General features: G+C 39.2%; 1 protein-coding gene across 1 annotated transcript in view; it reads left to right on the top strand.

The window, feature by feature from the left end:
- Window positions 1-18,911, top strand: part of HEPH (hephaestin) — a 134,592-nt gene extending 115,681 nt beyond the window's left edge. The window contains exons 16-21 of the mRNA XM_052663259.1: window positions 6,559-6,665; window positions 7,859-8,084; window positions 10,488-10,627; window positions 11,946-12,108; window positions 15,272-15,316; window positions 18,140-18,911. Of these exons, the coding sequence (XP_052519219.1) occupies window positions 6,559-6,665; window positions 7,859-8,084; window positions 10,488-10,627; window positions 11,946-12,108; window positions 15,272-15,316; window positions 18,140-18,369 (911 nt within the window). The 3' untranslated portion in view covers window positions 18,370-18,911. The remainder of the gene's footprint in view (window positions 1-6,558; window positions 6,666-7,858; window positions 8,085-10,487; window positions 10,628-11,945; window positions 12,109-15,271; window positions 15,317-18,139) is intronic.
- Window positions 18,912-19,520: the final 609 nt, after the last annotated feature.

Here is a 19,520-nt window from a genome sequence, read left to right as displayed (position 1 = left end):
AAATCTATGCCCCGACCAGTATGCTGAAGAAGCTGAAATCAAATGGATCTATGAAGACCTACAAAACCTTCTAGAACTAACATCCAAAAAAGATGTCCTCTTCATTATAGGTGACTGGAATGCAAAAGTAGGAAGTCAAGAGCTACCTGGAGTAACAGGCAAATTTGCCCTTGGAGTACAAAATGAAGTAGGTCAAAGGCTAACAGAGTTTTGCCGAGAAAATGCACTCATCATAGCAAACACCCTCTTCCAACAACACAAGAGAAAACTCTACATATGGACATCACCAGATGGTCAATAACAAAATCAGATTGATTATATTCTTTGAGGACAAAGATGGAGTTCTACACAGTCAGCAAAAACAAGACCAGGTGCTGACTGTGGCTCAGCAAAACAGAAGTTCAAAAGCATGATCTTATTGCCAAATTCAGACTTAAATTAAAGAAAGTAGGGAAAATCCCTAGACCATTCAGGTATGACCTAAATAAATCCCTTACGATTTTATAGTGGAAGTGACAAATAGGTTCAAGAATTTAGATCTGATAGACAGGGTGCCTGAAAAACTATGGGCGGAAGTTTGTGACATTGTACAGGAGGAATCGATCAAGGCCATCCCCAAGAAAAAGAAATGAAAAAGGCAAAACGGTTGTCTGACAAGGCCTTACAAATCATTGAGAAAAGAAGAGAAGCTAAAGGCAAAGGGGAAAAGGAATGATATACTCATTTGAATGCAGAGTTCCAAAGAATAGCATGGAGAGATAAGAAAGCCTTCCCCGGTGACCAATGCAAAGAAATAGAGGATAATAGACTAGGAAAGACTAAAGATCTCTTCAAGAAAATTAGAGATACTAAGGGAACATTTCATGTAAGGATGAGAACAATAAAGGACAGAAATGATATGGATCTAACAGAAGCAGAAGACATTAAGAAGAGGTGGCAATAATACACAGAAGAACTGTACAAAAAAGATCTTCATGACCCAGATAACTACAATGGTGTGATCACTCACCTAGAGCCAGACATCCTGGAATGAGAAGTAAAGTGGGCCTTAGGAATCATCACTACAAATAAAGCTAGTGGAGGTCAACGAATTCCAGTTGAGCTATTTCAAATCCTAATAGATGATGCTGTAAAAGTGCTGCATTCAATATGCCAGCAAATCTGGAAAACTCAGCAGTGGCCACAGGACTGGAAAAGGTCAGTTTTCATTCCAATCCCAAAGAAAGGCAATGCCAAAGAAAGCTCAAAATATTGCACAATTGTACTCATCTCAGTTCAGTTCAGTTCAGTTGCTCAGTTGTGTCTGGCTCTTTGTGACCCCATGGACTGCAGCACGACAAGCCTCCTTTTCCATCACCAATTCCTGGAGTTTATTCACACTCATGTCCATTGAGTTGGTGATGCCATCCAACCATCTTATCCTCTGTCATCCCCTTCTCCTCCTGCCTTCCTTTCCCAGCATCAGGGTCTTTTCAGATGAGTCAGTTCTTTGCATCAGGTGGCCAAAATATTGTTGTTCAGCTTCAGCAGTCCTTCCAATGAATATTCAGGACTGATTTCCTTCAGGATGGGCTGATTGGATCTCCTTGCAGTCCAAGAGATTCTCAAGAGTCTTCTCCAAGACCACAGTTCAAAAGCATCAATTCTTCAGTGCTCAGCTTTCCTTACAGTCCAACTCTCACATCCATACATGCAGGTCAAGAAATAACAGTTAGAACCGGACATGGAATAACAGACTGTTTCCAAATCAGGAAAAGGGTACGTAAAGGCTGTATATTGTCACCTTGTTTATTTACTATATATGCAGGGTACCTCATGCAAAATCCAAGTCTGGATGAAGCAGAAGCTTGAATCAAGATTGCTGGGAGAAATGTCAATAACCTCAGATATGCACATGACATGACCCTTATGGCAGAAAGCGAAGAACTAAAGAACATCTTGACGAAAGTGAAAGAGGAGAGTGAAACATTTGGCTTAAAACTCAACATTCACCCATACAATTTTGTAAAGTAATTAGCCTCTAATTAAATTAATTAATTTTAAATTTAAAAAAATTCAGAAAACAAAGATCATGGCACCCGGTCCATCACTTCATGCAAATAGATGGTGAAACAATGGAAACAGTGAGAGACTTTATTTTCTGGGGCTTCAAAATCACAGCAGATGGTGACTGCAGTCATGAAATTAAAAGATGCTTGCTTTTTGAAGAAAAGTTTTAACCAACCTAGACAGCACATTAAAATGCAGTGACATTATTTTACCAACAGAGGTCCGTCAAGTCAAAGCTATGGTTTATCCAGTAGTCATGTATGGATGTGAGATATGGACTACAAAGAAAGCTGAGCACTGAAGAATTGATGCTTTTGAACTGTGGTCTTGGAGAAGACTTTTGAATCTCTTTGAACTCAGCATGGATTTCAAGCCAATTAATCATAAAGGAAATTAGTCCTGCATATTCATTGGAAGGACTGATGCTGAAGCTGAATCTTCAATACTTTGGCCACCTGATGCAAAGAACTGACTTATTGGAAAAAAACCCTGATGCTGGGAAAGACTGAAGGCTGGAGGAGATTGGGATTTCAGTGGATGAGATGTGTGGATGGCATCACCGACACGACGGACATGAATTTGAGTAGATTCTGGGATTTGATGATGGATAGGTAATCCTGGCATGCTGCAGTCTATGGGGTCACAAAGAGTCAGACACGACTGAGTGACTGAACTGAACTGCTCTGATCCATTACATACATTTTTTTATCTCCAGAGTTTTTGTTTGATTCTTTATTTTTGTTGAACTTATCATTTTGTTTATGGGTTGCTTTCTTGCTATTGTTAAATTGTGTCTCTGTGTTCTCTTGTAGCTCACTGAACTTTAAAAAACAATAAATTTTTTTAGTCAGGCAATTTTAGATCTCCGTTGTGTTGGAGCTGATTACTGGAAACCTGTTCCTTTGTTGGTATTTGGTGGTGTCATATTTCCTTAATCATTCATGTTTTTTCTATCTTTGCAATGGTATCTCCACTTTTGAAAGATTGACCACCTCTTCCAAACTTTATGAACTAGCTGCCATGGGGAAAGATCTTCTCCTACAGTTGGATATAAGGGTGCTAGCTGGGTAGAATATGATAGCTTTGGCTCTGTGATTGTTCAGCACTGGCTCTGACTCTGGGGAGGGCACACTGGTATAGCCTACATACAGTTCCATCAGCTGAATACTGAAGTGATCTTCAGAAACTAAGTCTCCAGGTGTCCACAGTAGTGACAAGATCTATTGGAGTCCTTGGTGGTAAAGGCTACTGAAAGGTTGCTGATGAGAGCTCTGAACAATGCCAGGATTCTTGGCTTCCAGAGGAGAGGAATTCGATCTGGGGCCAGTGATAAGGCTTGATTGCTCAGTGCTTTTTGTGTAATAAAGTTTTATTAAAGTATAAAAGAGATAGAGAAAGCTTCTGACATAGACATCAGAAAGGGACAAAAAGAGCACCCTCTTGCTAGTTTTTACCAAGGATTTATATACCTATTAACTATTCTAATTAGAGAAAGGAAGCACCTCAAAACTGAGAGAGTTGCACCAGACCCCTCAACCACAACATGCACTTTGAGATAACATTGGCACAAGGTGAGTCATCCTGGGCTAAAAAACAATTGACAGGAATCTTGAAGAAAGGCAGATTTCGAAGCAAATACCTAATTCATTAACATAGCCTAAGGAAGACATTTCCATGAGAAAAAAGCATTGGTTAGCTCAAGGTTTGAGGTAAAGCTAAGTTCAGGTGGAACCAGGTGTCATCATGACAACACAGAATTTTAAAAGAAAAGAAAAAATAGTCTGTCACTTGCAGTTTTATTTCCTCCTGCTGCTTGGGGACATCTGCCCTCCCTTCCATGGCTATTAACACTCTCACTACTTGGATCTTTCTGTTCACTTTTTCCACCATGGGGCAGAATTATGACTGAGAGCATTCCTCTTGACACTATGTTCAACATGTGGGTGCACATGTAGCTGTGTCTGTGATTCACAGAAATAGCTTTGGCTCCAGAATTCTGTGGGCCACTCACTGCTGCAGTGGTGGTAGTGTCTCAGCAGAGGATCATCTCCTGTTGGGGGAGAGGGTGCAAGTCGCATCTGGAGCAGCAGTGGCTCCTTCTGAGTAGGGAAGCCAGAGTAGAGTTGGATCTTTTTGGAAGGCTGCGTGGCAGCAGCTCCTTGTGTAGGAGTGTTAGTGCACCAATGGCTCCTTCCCTGGGAGAACACAGAGGTGAATTGTCTGTTGGGAAAGGGTGCTTCAGCAGCTCATTTTTGAGGGGTTAGGTGTTGATGGATCCTTTTGGGGGGAGCTAAGTGTCAGTGTCTCTTTGGTTGGGGAGTTGAAGCAACTCTTTCTTGGGGTCATAAGGAACAGCTGTGGCTTCTTCTGGTGTAATGCAGAGCAGCAGTGACTTCTTCTGGCAAAGGCAGCATTGATGGCTCCTTGTCAAATGGAGGGGGAAAGAGGGCAGCAGGTCTTTAAGGATATGGGAGGGCAAGGAGTAGCAGTAGCTTCTTTTCAGGAGAATGCAGTGGTGATGGCTTCTTCTAGGAGAGTGGAGCAGTAACAATTTCTTCTCTGGTGTGACATATCAGTAGTTACTCCTTGTGGAGCTGGAGGTGGGACAACTAAAGCTTCTTGGAGTAAGGACCAATTGGCCGTGTCTCCTTGAGTTGGGGGGTGGGGCAAGGCAGTGGCTCTCTCTTGGGAGGAAGGAAGGGCAGGCTTTTCTTGAGGTTGAGGTGATGGCTGCTCCTTCATGGAGTGCAGAGAAGCTACGGCTTCTTCTTGAGTTGTGGCAGAATGTTGGTGGTTCCTTCTTGTAGAGGTGGCAGAGAGGTGTGGACTCCAAGTTCAGTTGAAAGGTGAGTATAAAGAAACACAGTCTGGTAGTGAGAGCTGCTGGCATTCTCCTGCTATCTTTTTCAACCATGGGGATTACCTTCCGATTCCTAGCTGTACCAGACTAGAGTGATGTGGGTAAGATACTTCTTAGATTTACTTATTTGCTATCTTCAATTGTTTTGCCCCACTGGGTTGTTACACATTCTTTGTATTGTGGAACTCTCTCAGAGCTATTAAGTGGGTATATACTTGCTTATTCCTTGTTTTGGTGGTAATGTAGGGAGAAGTGAGTATTGGGATCTCCTTAGTCTGCTATCTTCCTGACATGACTTGTGAATGATCTGATTTGTGTAAAATATTCAGAATAATAAAACCAATTGAGACATAAAGTAGATTAGTGGTTGTCCAGGGCTTGGGTGTGAGAAGGATTAGAGAATGAGGTTAAGGGGTGCAGGGACTTTTTTAATGGTAATCATTTTCCTAAAACTGATTGTAGTGATGATTACAAAATTCTGTGGATATACTAAAAACCATTGATTTGTACTCTACACGTGTGAATTTTTTGGTTTGAAAATACCTCAATAAAGATGTTATAAAATTAATATGATATCAGTTGGAAGATGGATTGAAGAGAGCTAGAGTTTGAGACAGAGAAACAAATTAGGAAGTTTTGTATTAGTCCAGTCTTTAAAATAAGCATCTAAGCTGGAGCAAAAATATCAGGAATTAGAAGGAAGAGAATATGGTTATAAAATATAATGTACAGGTTTAATCAGTAAGACTTGCCATTTTGTTGGATTTTAAATTCATGAGAGTGGGGAGACAAAGTAAACTAAATTTTTGAATCTGGGTAATTAGGAGGATTTTTATGTCATCACTAGATACTGGGAGCACAGATTGAGTAATAGCATTTTTTTTCTAAAGGAGGATGGTGAATTCATAACAATTTTAGTTTTTTATGTGTTGTCAGGTCAACTTTCAAAAGACGTCCAGTATCTTTGATTTACAATATTATGTTACCTTCATATATGCAGCATTGTGATTTAGCGTTTTTGCATATTATTCTCCATTATATAATGTTATTAGATAATTACAATTCCTTGTGCTATACAGTATATCCTTGTAGCTTATCTATTTTATACATAGTAGTTCATTTCTGTTAATCCCATTAAATACATAAATTAAAAATTCCAGTATATGATTGAAAGTTTTGGATTAAACTTAATGACAAGGAAGATCTGGCTATTTGAGTCATCAGTATACACAGATTAAAACTGATATCAGAAAGATGGCTGAAAGCTTCCATGGGGAGCATATGGAAAAATAGGAGCAGAGGACTAGAGACAGAACTTTGAATAGCTGCATTTAGGAAGCATCAGCAGGAAAAGGAGATCAGAATAGAGTTAAAGAAAGGACATGATAAACAGGGAGAACAGTAGCAGAGCTGCCCTACTAGAAGACTGAACCTGGATCTTTAAAGACAAGGACAGTAAAAGAGAAGCTGAGGGTGTCCCAGGAGGGAGAAGAATAAAGTCACAAAAATAAAATGAATACTGGTATGGAAATGATGAAGAAATATCTTAAAGGTCCTGGGACTCACCTGCCACAGCCTTTTAGGGATACCTGGGAACTGGGAGACATTTCTGACCTGGTCCAACTGGAGATTTCTGTTATTCTTTCTAGGTGAGGTTCTCACTTACCAATGGAACATTCCAGAGAGATCTGGCCCTGGTCTCAATGATTCTGCTTGTGTTTCTTGGATCTACTATTCTGCAGTGGATCCCATCAAGGTAAAGACAATATTGGCTTCTTGGAGATGTCTCAGAAATGGGCAGACTGCCTAGCAAAAAGAATCTATTAAACAGATGCAGTAAAGAGCCCAGCACTGAAGTCCAGGAACTAGGGGAAATTCCTCAAATCCTGAGCTTATTTTAATAGGTAGAAGGAGAGATAAAATGATTAGGTAGCACCCATGTTTGTTCTGAGGATTTTCTTCTTTGTTTCTTCTTCTTGGATAGTATAAGGCAGTATGTTATCATTTTAGGAACTCAGAATTGGTTGTCAAGAGATTAGGTTTCTAGCCCAAATTTGGTTCTGTCTTATCTTTGCATTGACTTTAGGCAAGTCATTCTGCCTCTGATTTCTCATCTGGAAAAGGCTAATCTGTGTAGCCAGCCATCCACAGCCAGATGTCAGCAATCAATTTATTGAGAGCCTGCTACACTTTAGGCATTTTACCTGGCTCTTTTGATGATAAAAATATAAGATTCAGTTCCCATCTTCAAAGAGTGAGATCTATAATAGCTGCAGGAAACAGATGAATATAAACATAATATTAGCATTGAATATATAAAATATAAGTAAAATATATAATGAAGCTAGGTCTCTCCTGCATGGCAAGCTGATGCTTTACTGACTCAGCTACACAGGAAGCCATATATATATATAAAAATATATAAATATATATACATATATAATAATTTTTAAACATAGCATAGTGTTAGCAACTACATAAAACTATTTAATAGAAAGTGCTATGGGAGTCCATGAGAGAGTGATTAATTCTGCTTAGAGGAGAGAATCAAAGGGAAACTAGAGAAGGCAATGTGATGATAAGTAAATGTACTTTGAGCCTTAAAAGTGGAATAGTAGTATAACATAAGATAAGGGATATGGTGGAGGAGTGGGCATTACAAAGAAGAAACAACCTTAGAAAAGGCACTGGGTTGTGAAAGTGATTGGTGGGTTTGGAGATCAATGAATATTCCGGCAGAGATAAATTATAGGTGAGATAGCATATCTTACCTGTGCCCCAAGACGATTGTGAGGATGGATTCAGATAATATAGTTGAGCCTCTTATAAATACAAGGCATTATGATAAAGCGCTAAGGACACAGTGGGCTTGGATGTCAACCTATCTCCCTGTAGAGCACCTATTGCCCAGCAACAACTCCATCTTGTTCATTCCTTCCCCATCCTTAGGACATGTACAGTGGCCTGGTGGGACCCTTGGCCATCTGCCGAAAAGGCATCCTGGAGCCCTACGGAGGAAGACGTGACATGAACCGAGAATTTGCCTTGTTATTCTTGATTTTTGATGAGAACAAGTCTTGGTATCTGGAGGAAAATGTGGAAACTTATGGGTCCCAGGATCCAGGCCGTGTTAACCTACAGGATGAGACTTTCTTGGAGAGCAATAAAATGCATGGTCTGTAGAAAGGAACCTATCCCATTTCCAAAGAAATCCTTACTGGTTTCATGGAGGCATTTTTGATAGGCCCAGCACAACCGAAGGGAATGTAATCTCTGAAAGGTCAGGAAGGTGGAATGAGGACACATTAGAAGAAATGTCTAGTACTACAGTATTATCTATAATGTGGTTCATGTTAGATCAGGTGCTCAGAAAGCAGGAAGCTGACTCTATAAAGTTGCTGTGGTAACACGAGCACATTTTAACCTATTAGAGAGCGCAAGACAGACATTTATGACCCTCAATGTACCTGGTGCACTGGCTGATTAGGGCCTCTCTACTTAAAAATTCTGAATTTAGTTTCTCAATATTATCTTATTTCCTTGCCACTCTGGATCTGAGATATGTTTTATCAATGGATTCTAATATAGATAAATGAAGGACAGCTTGTCTTTTAATCTATTTTTGAAACAATGGTTATATTTACAGATAGAAGGATTGGAGTGAGAGCCTCAAAAAGCAGCATACTGGGTTATATTAAAAATAAGAACTTTTTGATGCTCAAATGGATTTTGGAGGGAAATTGTGCACCCAAACCTAACTTTGTCCAACAGATTTGTGTATCTTTTAAAAATAGAGAAAATCTCAACTAAGAGGAAGAATTTCAGTGCAGGGGAATATAGTAGTGCAATATTTCTTTGATTTGAGGGTAAATTGAAGCTTTCATAGTGACTCTACTGGAACTCAAAAGTAGTGTCTCATTGTCAGACAAATTTTAACTATTTGCCCTCGATGGAAATATGAGTGATTCACTTTGGATCTGATGATTCACATACTTTACAGAGTGACTTTTTAGCTCCTTTCAAATATGAGAAATAAATTGCCCAAAACCAAATGGAATGAGGATACAGATCTTGCTAGTGCAAGGGTTTGGCTAATGCTCATTTCCATCTGGTGTTTAAATGTTTATTCATCCAACTCTTCAGGTATCAGTCTACCTATGTATCAAGTATTTATTGAGCACTCTCTGAATGTGGGCATTATAGATAAAAAAGTAATGTTGGAGTCTGAGAGCAAATAAATAAGATCCTTCCTTCCCTTCTAGATTTCTGAACTAATTGAGAAAGAGACAGAGTTGCTTAATATTAAATGTGAACTTACTGAGAAAGCTAGTTGGCAAACTGAATTTAGTTTTGCAGCAAAATGGGGTTGCTAATACTGCTCCAACAATGGATAGATTTTCTGTTCTGTTATTGATGTAGAGGGACAAAAATAGCCCTCCTTCTCTACAGGGGCAAAATCTTCCCCATGATGGAATAACAAATCCGTTTGCACCACTTCCTGTGGTCTGATCTAAGAGAGAGAAGATTCAGAATAGGGCTGAGTTGAGTATATTTAGTTCCTTTCTCAAATACAAAATTTGACTAGAGTAAATAAACTGGCTATAAATGTTCCTTCCATTATTTCCTCTCTTGGATGAAGAGTATAAGTTATTTTCCCTCTATAGAATATTAAAGGTGGAGAATTTTATCCTGGGTACACTCTTGAAAGTGTGAATTAACACAGTGCTGAGTTGTTTATTATCTTTAGAGCATGAGACGTGTCCTGGGAAGAAGCATGTGGGGAGTCCCATGCATTAATATCATTATTTATTCCAAGAATGTGACAAGTATTTTTTAACATGTATTGTGGGATCAGGTGTCTGCTTGGTGTTCTGAAGAATACAAGTATATTATAGTATACACATTTATTTCCTGCTTATTAAAAACCTTCAATCTATTTGGGGATAAGAAATTCCACAAATTAAAAGATAGATGAATGTAGGAGGCAGTTTCTAGTGAGTTCCAAAGAGTGATACAGATAGTACTGGAGGAGTTTAGATGTGAAAGGGGATGCAGAGAATGAGGGGTACTAAGAGGAAAAAGATCAAGGAACTATTGTTAGAAGAAGTGAAAGTGTGACTGAGCTTTGAAAAGATGAGTAAAAGGAAGAATTTTTGAGAGGGAAGATCAGAAACACGAGCAAGAACACAAAAAACATGAATAAGGGGCCAAAATAGGGGATGGTTAAGAAATTACCCTAATTGAAATATGTTAGATAGTGTTAGACATATCTGGGAAAGCTTGGGACTATAGTTTGAAGGACCTTGTTGGTCTAAGGAGTCATGGACTTGATCTTTTTAGCGCGGGGGTGGGGCTTTTAAGGCATTTTAAGCAGTAGAATGACATGGTCATACTAATTATTAGAGAGACCACTCTTATAGCACCAATGTGGGAGATAGATTAGAGAGGGACAAATGGAATAGAAAAGAGAGAAGCTAGGAGGATACTCCTGTCATCAGAGATGATAGGGATTATCTTCATGGTAGTGGTAGTGGTAAGTTGAAATGAGATATACAAAATACTTTTTCTTCTCTTACAGCCATTAATGGAAAACTCTATGCCAACCTCATGGGCCTTACAATGTACCAAGGAGAACGAGTGGCCTGGTACATGATGGCGATGGGACAAGATATTGACCTACACACTGTCCATTTCCATGCAGAAAGCTTTCTCTATCGGGTGAGCTGGAAAGAGGGCTGAGTCCCTCAGGGGTGATTCTAGGAGTGATCTGATATCCATTAAGAAAGAAGAGGAAAGCAAGAAACAAGACAATAATCAGTTAAAAGATGAAAGGTATTGCATGTGGAGTATTGAGCAGAGAAATCTAGTTTGGGTTTGTATCCCAAGGTCAGTCATTGTCCTCCAAGCCTTATCTTTCCCCTTTGATATAGAAGAAACGAGTGGCTCATTTATGGGATAAGAAGACCAAAGGAATAAATGTTATCAGATCTCAGTCAGGGACTTGAGGCCCAGTGAGCAGTCATCCTAAGAACAAGAAATTTAAGAGAAGTGTGTCATGATCTCTGAAAATCTGTAATCTATTCCTGAACTTCAATTCAGGAACTACATTGGACAACATGTGGGTTTTGAAGATTTTGTCTTAGGAAAGGGGGTTAGAGTTGTAATCATTAATGAGTGGACTTGCTGACAAAGGTCCATATAGTCAAAACTATGGTTTTTCCAGTAGTCATGTATGGATGTGAGGGTTGGGCTGTAAAGAAGACTGAACACTGGAAAAATGATGCTTTCAAACTGTGGTGCTGGAGAAAACTCTTGAGAGTCCCTTGGACAGTAAGGAAATCAAACCAGTCAATCCTTAAGGAAATCAACCCTGAATATTCATTGGAAGGACTGATGCTGAAGCTGAAGCTGAAGCTCCAATACTTTGGCCACCTGATGTGAAGAGCTGACTCATTGGAAAAGATCCTGATGCTGGGAAACATTGAGGACAGGAGAAGAAGGGGGCGACAGAGGATGAGATGGTTGGATGGCATTGCTGACTCAACAAGCATGAGTTTGAGCAAACCCTGGAAGATAGTGAAGGACAGGGAAGCCTGGCATGCTGAAGTCCATGGGGTCTCAAAGAGTTGGACACTACTTAGTGATTGAATAACATAAAAGATTTAGAAATGCTGATAAAGGTGGTGGCATGGAAGATAAAGCAAACTGAGCTTTATTTCTAAAGGAAATACGTGGATCTTTCCTAGGGGTCAAGGACTGCTAAAATGTATGGGTATACAAGTTTTTAGCCCCCTAATGAGAGCTGGAATGGATTTTACTTTGGGTCACTTTGAGAAAAGTAGGAAGAGAGAGTCTCCTCTGTTGAATCAGTTTGTATGGGTGAGTTCATAGAGAAGATAGATAAGGTAGAATCTTTTAGCTGCTCTCTTGGAGTTCTATGTACCTGATGTGGATACCGAAGCCTTATACTTTCTATAAACTCTGAGATGATTGTTATACCCTTCACTTTCTCTCTCACAACCAATCTCTTTTGCAGAGTGGAGAGAGCTACCGGGCAGATGTAGTGGATTTGTTTCCAGGGACCTTTGAGGTTGTGGAGATGGTGGCCAGCAACCCTGGTACATGGCTGCTTCACTGCCATGTTACTGACCATGTCCATGCTGGCATGGAGACCACCTTTACGGTCTTGTCCCAAAGAGGTAAAGCCTAACTATGCCATCTTCTAGTGCTGTATCTAGTCTACAAGAACCAGAAAATCCCAAGAAGTCTCTTGCATCTGTCTTCTGATCCCAATAAGTACCAGGTTTTAAAACAGAACCGACCCCCCTAAGTGTTCTGTCAACCTTGTTGCTCCTCTGCTCATGCCTCCTAATTTCTTCGGCATCTGTTGAACTCACATGAATTGACTCAGCCTGAAACTGACTGGGCTCTATGCATTGATGCTTAGTATAGACTTGCTTCCTTTCAACACATTCGATTTGTATATAAATTTATTACTTTAGAATTTATTAGGTACTAGCTAGTTCAAGGAATGTTGTTAATGAGGTGTTTTTGTTTTTTTTTTTTTTTTTCCTAAAGGAAGAAATATAATTCCAACAACTACCCCTTAATTGCTTTGTTTTGTGGAGACTGTCTAAGGCTGAAAAAAGATAATTAGGCTTCAATTACAACTAATCCCAGGCAGATGCTACCAAGGGTGGTAAAAGTTTTCCTTTTATTTGTTATACGGAGAAGTAATAGCCAGGGTAGTTTCTTTAGCAATCTTTATTCATCACCAAGAACATAGAAGAGTAGGTTGTGTTAAATTGTATGTCTTTGGGCTGTTAAAAGGTTGAGTCTCACTTCTTGCACCTCTTAACCTGAATCCAATACTCATCATTATTCCCCTCCCAAGAGGCCCAATAGAAATTCTTAGGACCCATAGAAATTCAGGGAAGTTTTTCCTTTCTTTCTTTCTTTCTTTTCTTTTTTTTTTTTTAAGTCACGCTGTTTTGAAAACTGGTAATATTGAGAGAGGCTTCCCTTATAGCTCAGTTAGTAAAGAATCCGTCTACAATGCAGGAGACCATGGTTGAATTCCTGGGTCGGGAAGATCCGCTGGAGAAGGGATAGGCTACCCACTCCAGTATCCTTGGGCTTCCCTTGTGGCTCAGCTGGTAAAGAATCCACCTGTAATGCAGGAAGTCTGGGTTTGATTCCTAGGTTGGAAAGATCCCCTGGAGAAGAGAAAGGCTACCCACTCCAGTATTCTGGATTGGAGAATTCCATGGAGTGTATAGTCCATGGGATCGCAAAGAGTCAGACATGACTGAGTGACTTTCACTTTCACTTCACTTACTATTGAGGTAGGTATTCTGGGATTCCTTGCCACTGGCATTCTATCAGCATGAATAGAAAGTGGGAAAATGTCTTAGGTATTCAAATAGGACTAGCAAACCATGGTAGAAAATACAACTCTGCCATTTAACCCCAGGAAAGGAGACAAATGATTGTACATTATCATTTCCTGTATCTTTGGAAAACTTTGTTCTCCAGTAACATACTGCTAGAACATGTCTCCCAGCTACTACTGTAGTACTACTCCCTACCTCAAAGACAAGCACAGATAATTCTTTAGTGTGTTCTGTCAGTCCTTAGAACCAAAGTCAAGTGGTGAATTGTTGTATCATCAAGATCCTATAGATCCAAAGCAATAGATTGTCTCCACGTGTAATGGCAGATCATCTAAAATATGGACCATTTATTAGATAAGACACCTTATCAACACATGTCATCAAGAAACTTCATAAAGAATAGCTCATATCTCTTTTTAATAATGAACCAGTCCATAATTTTATCTATTTTCCTTTTGTTTGTTTGACACCCTATAGCTTAATGTAATATTGTTCCAGTTACATATGAGCTAACCAGGCCGACCAGAGAGAAGAGCTGAAGGCAGATAGGGTATAAAAGACTGATTGTTGGAAAAAGCTTCCTGTGGAAGAAGCAGGGGATGAAAGCCAAAGCTACAATAAAATATTAAAGTGAAGTAAGGTCATTTTTCTACTAAAAGGAGAGAGGAAAGGATCAATGTGTAGGTTTGAGTGAAAAGCTTGACAAAAAGGTAGACTATTTCTGTCTGATGGGCTGTGTTTCATCTGTAATGAAGTGAAAGACAGAGGGTAGGGTAAGGGGCTTGAGAAAAGTGGGCAAAGGTTTGAAATAATCACTCTTGGAAGTGGGGGCAAAAGTTTCTCTGAGTGGTGGAAGATAAGTTAATTACTGCCAAGCAGCATCGAGGACTTAACTTTGTACCCAAATAATACTTACTTATACTTAAAAAAAGAGAATACTTATATTTACAATTGTATGATGTTTCTCCACCAGCATTCAGCATATATATATAGAGTTACTGGGGTTTCAGCAAATGATTATAACAGTCTAGGTAAGTTAGTAGTTGAAGTGATAAGCAATGGAGTCTAGCCTGACCAGGAATGGAAGGAAAAACAAGATAAAGCTGGTGAGTTGGGAAAAAAATTGAACTGTCCAAGAGCTAGAGATCTTCACGAGAGGATAAAATAACAGGTTAAATGGAGTAAGCAGCATTAGAACATAGAATAGAACAGCATTGTTAGACATTTGAGATGAAGCAGTTCTGCATAATTAGGCCAATGTGACCAGAGTTAGAATATATTCAAAATTTGTTGGAGTTAAGAGGTCCAAAAACTGCAAGACTTGAATGTTTGATAAGTCAATACCTACAGTGGGAATTGAGGACAATAAAGACTGAGCCACATACCAAAGACTTCCATGAATGAAGAGAACTGCTAGGTAAGAGTGATAAGAAGTGGTTGCAGTTTTTTTCTAGCCAAATAATGAGCCTCAAAAGACATGGATCTTTGCAAAAAGGGGAGCAATAATAAATGATCTCAAAGTAGTATTGAGAGGATGCAAAGGAAATACTGTCCTCAGAGAAGAGTTCAGCCCCTTTAAAGCAAGAAGAGGAAGAAATAGTCAGAGAGATTGGATATGTAGGCATGGGTTTGACAAAGAGCAGGGGGTTCCTGAAGGAAAGCTGGAAAAGTGTGGCAAAAATAACAATAATTAAGATAAAGTGCCAATAAATATGTAAATATTGATAGAGTGGTGATTTACCTTTTGGACTCCCAAACCCATACACTTGTTCATATTTGCATCAATGCTAAAAAATCAAATCCACATACCAATACTGTCTTTGACTACAAGCTAGTTAATTCCAGTCACCTCCATTTTGCTTACTATATCACAGAGAGTTCCCTCCAATCAATGCTAACCTTCTACAACAAACCTGTGAACAGGTAGGAAGGATAATAGAACTAACCTCTTTTTTTTTTTCCCCTCCAGAACACTTAAGGACTACCACCACCATCCCTGAAGAGATTGGAAAAGGTAGGGAGAATGACACACAGATTGGGTACTTATATATGTGTGCATTCAGGGAAAGGTGCAGTGCCTCTAGAAAATGGGTTTCACATGACTGAAAGCTGTACCACAATGCTAACAGGAAGAATCCTGAGATTTATTTAAGACTTCAAAAGCAAGAAATCTAAGGTTAAGCTTCCAGTTAAGCTTCTCTCGGCAGATTTATTCTCTCTGACCCCCATGCCCAGCCACTTTAGTTGAGGAAAATTGCTTCATCTCCTGTTGAAGGCTGCTATCTTATCCTCTCACTTAATGTGTGAAGGGGAAGAAAATTCAAGGTTTTACTAAGTTGTGCATAAAGGAGCTATAGCACAGATATGAATTCCCCACAAGAACAGTGTGAAACTGACAAATACTATTCAATCTATGGAATACTAAATAGTTGACTTTTGAGGACCAGCCATTTCTGCACTTCAAGAAAACAGAGATTCTTGTCCTATCCAGGCTAGGTTCAAATAATTATTTTACTTTCTTCCTCATTCGTATCCAAACTGAGAAAGATTCTGAAAGTTATGAAAGTCTAGATCAGATGTTAGAGATCTTCAGTTCAGTCTGGAAATTTTTCAGCTCTATTTGGAAAAGACCTGATGACCTGCCTGGGCTTCCCAGGGGACTCAGTGGTAAAGAATTCGCCTGCTAGTTCAGGAGATGCAAGTTCAATCCTTGGTCCAGGAAGATCCCCTGGAGAAGAAAATGGCAACCCACTCAAGTATTCTTACCTGGAAAAACCCAATGAACAGAGGAGCTTGGAGGGCTACGGTCTATGAGTCACAAAAGTTGGACACAACTTATTGACTGAACAATTATCTACCTAAGTATCTTATAAACAGTCAACCAGGAAACTAGGGTATGTTCTCCAGGGTTAGGGAGTGGAAAGGTGAAGCAGAGAGAGCAAAGTGCCATACATATATGTGTATGTATATACATATTTGCAGGTTTCCCTGGTTACTCAGACAGTAAAGAATCCGCCTGCAATGCAGGAGACCTGGGTTCAATTCCTGAGTCGGGAAGATCCCCTGGAGAAGGAAATGGCAACCCAATCCAGTATACTTGCCTAGAGAATTCCATGGACAAAGGAGCCTGGTGAGCTACAGTCCACGGAGTCACAAAGAGACAGACATGACTAAGTGACTAACACACACACACATATACATGTTTTGTACATACATTTGTATATACATTTGTACATACCAGTATGTACATACAAACATATATCTTCATAAGTTCTTGCTTGTTTTAAAATGTTGAACAGTGGGAAAACCCCTTCAAAACTGGTGGTCTACAAAAGTCCATTATTTTCTACATGAGAAACTGAGAGATGGAAAGTGATTTTTCCAAGGTCACAAGAGAAGTAAGTCAGTGATGGAATGTGAACTCAAGACCAGGATGTTTCCCAGGTTCTGATTGAACTCATTTTATTACATCTTCTCTCAGTTCTTTAAGAATATTGATTCATCCAAGTATACCTTCATCAAACACATGCTGACTGCCAAAGACATCAAAATAATAAGACATAATCACTATTTTCGAGGAGATTCAAAGTAGAATGGGACACAGAAACAATAATTGTAGTTCTGGATACTATATATTATTTTTAAAGGTGGGGGGAAATAGTAACAACTGATCAATTATTGTGCATTTGCTATCTTCCAAGAACTATGTTGAATATTTATAAATATTAACTCAAACCTCACAATAAACATTAAAATTAAGCATGATTATTATCCTCATTTTATAAAACAGGAGACAGAAAGCCAGAATTGAGGGTAGCTTGAGTCAATTGGCCCAAGCAAGTAAACTGTTGGATTACAAATAGTACAGGTGCTTTGGGCAAACCGAATAGAGGACCATTATTTTTTTCTAAGTTGTGGTGTGTGCATTTTAATATTTTACATAAATATAACCAAAACTGAGGCATGAACATTATTAATTGTTTAGCTGAATTGAAGAAAGATTTGCTGAGACCTATAATGTTTAAGCTGTGGATAGAATGGTAAGGAAGAAGAAAATCTATTCAGGCAAATGAGCAGCATGAGAAAATATTGAAAGCCTGAAAAAAGGCTCACCTATTCTGCAGAACAAGGAATGAATTGTTATGGCTGAAGAGGAGCAATTAAAAGTAGGATAGGTTAGAACCTGATTGTGAGAGTTGGAATGCCTGATTTGAGTCTGAGCTTTACTCCATGGGCTAATTGGGGGTCATCAAATGTTCATATGCCAGGAACTAAGAAAATTAGATATTCCACCTAGAAATATCAATGTGACATCAGTATTATAATGACTCAAAGATGCGAGAGACCAGACAGAATAGTGGCAGGCTCTTATCATGGCCCAATTGTCAAAGTGAGTATAGATAAGATAGATAATTGAGTCAAACTGCTTCGCAGAAGATTCTACCTACTAGTTCTTCTCTCTGGAGCCATGTAAAAAAAAAAAAAAAAAAAAAAACAAAAAAAAAAAAAAAAACTTTTTTTTTTTGCTACATCATAAGCCTTTATATATTTTAAGAAATATGTCAAGGCTCTTCTCACTCTGAGTCCTAGTTCTTTCAATGGGGCATTGGAGCTTCAGTGCTTCTTAAGGATTTTCTCAACTATGGCATTTTGTTACCTTGATTCCCTATAACCACTGAGTCTATCATCATTGGATGATCTTTTGAGGTATAAGAACCATTCTTCTGTCCTATTTGGATGAGCTTATTTCTCCTCTTCCAGAGCTGATTATAAAATATGCCTTCAAGAGTACTCTCCAGCCCATGATTCCCATTTTCTTCTTGTTCCATTTCAGTAGCGATTCCCAGAGACACTGGAGAAGGCAATGTGAAGATGCTGGGCATGCAGATCCCTATAAAGGATATCGAGATGCTGACTTCTGTCTTGATTGCCATGGGTGTCATTCTCCTGCTCACTGCTCTGGTTCTCTGTGGTGTGGTGTGGTATCAGCATCGACAGAGAAAGTTACGGCGCAACAGGAGGTCCATCCTGGATGACAGCTTCAAGCTTCTGTCTCTCAAGCAGTAACAGCTGGATCTTGGAACTGCACATCTGGAATATACTCTCAGCAGGCCGTGGACTAGCAGCTGACATGCATTTAAAGGATATGGGTTGTAGAAAAGGCAGAGGAAGGAATCAAACTCATTTGAGTATTTCTTCACTTATTTATTTGTATGAAAACTTTATTCTTTCTTTTTCTTTAGTTTCTTTGTTCCACTTGGGCATCTGGGGCTGAGTCCCCTAGAATCTCATATCACAAATTTCAATAGCTAGGTTATATCACCCACTGACACTATAAAGATCTGGTAACTTCTAAAAACTGAAACATTTTCTCACAAAGTAGATGCCAAAAGTAAGTTTCATTGATTAAGTCTCTACTGCTTTCTAGAACTTAGGCAAGTTTATTCTCAACCAAGGCTAAGTGAGCTGTGACAATAATCCATATCTAAGCATGATGGGAAATAAGTGAGGTAGGATTTAAAGATCCAAATTGTATTTTTACTTTTCTTGAGAGTGGACCATTTTTTGTTAAGTGAGTAGATGCAATATTGCTGCCAAGAGCAACTACAACCTCTGGATACAGAAACTCCTCAGGAAGCCAGTATTCCAAGTCCTTGGTACAGTTGCACTGAAGGGAATGTTGAGTGTCCTCTCCATGCTTTCATCAGAAGATTCTACATATTAAAGTGCTTGTTATAACAACATAAGAGTGAACTTGTTGATTTTAATTGTCTCTGTGGTCTCTTGAAGGTTTTGACTGTTGCTGAAAGAGAGAGCATTCGGTGAGACTGATGGAAGTGTTTAGCGGTGGGCATAGAATGGGTCTGCCTATCCTTTGTGGATGCTTCACGTTTGTGTTTGGAAAGTGAAGAAGCTGTCCCAGAGGAGACCTCAAAATCCATAAGTGCCAAAAATATCATAGATGCTAAGAAATGTTGCCAGAGGGAAATAGAGGGCTGAAACTAGGTTCAAACCTTTACACTGGGCAAGGAGAGGAGGACACAGATATAGTGAGCTCTTTTGGTAGTTGGGAGTATGAGATGTCTACTTGCAATTTTATAGAGTCATTCTTCTGGTAATTTAAAGCCATATTCCTTTGTCACAAGTTCAAGCCTCTCTAAAACCTTGGTCAGAAAACACAGAAAAGGGATAAAGTAGGGAAGGGATAAGCTGGCCCA

This window comes from Budorcas taxicolor, chromosome X, assembly GCF_023091745.1.
Source record: "Budorcas taxicolor isolate Tak-1 chromosome X, Takin1.1, whole genome shotgun sequence".
Taxonomy (NCBI): domain Eukaryota; kingdom Metazoa; phylum Chordata; class Mammalia; order Artiodactyla; family Bovidae; genus Budorcas; species Budorcas taxicolor.
Note: the sequence above shows the minus strand (reverse complement) of the source record. Positions and strands in the feature narration are given on the sequence as shown.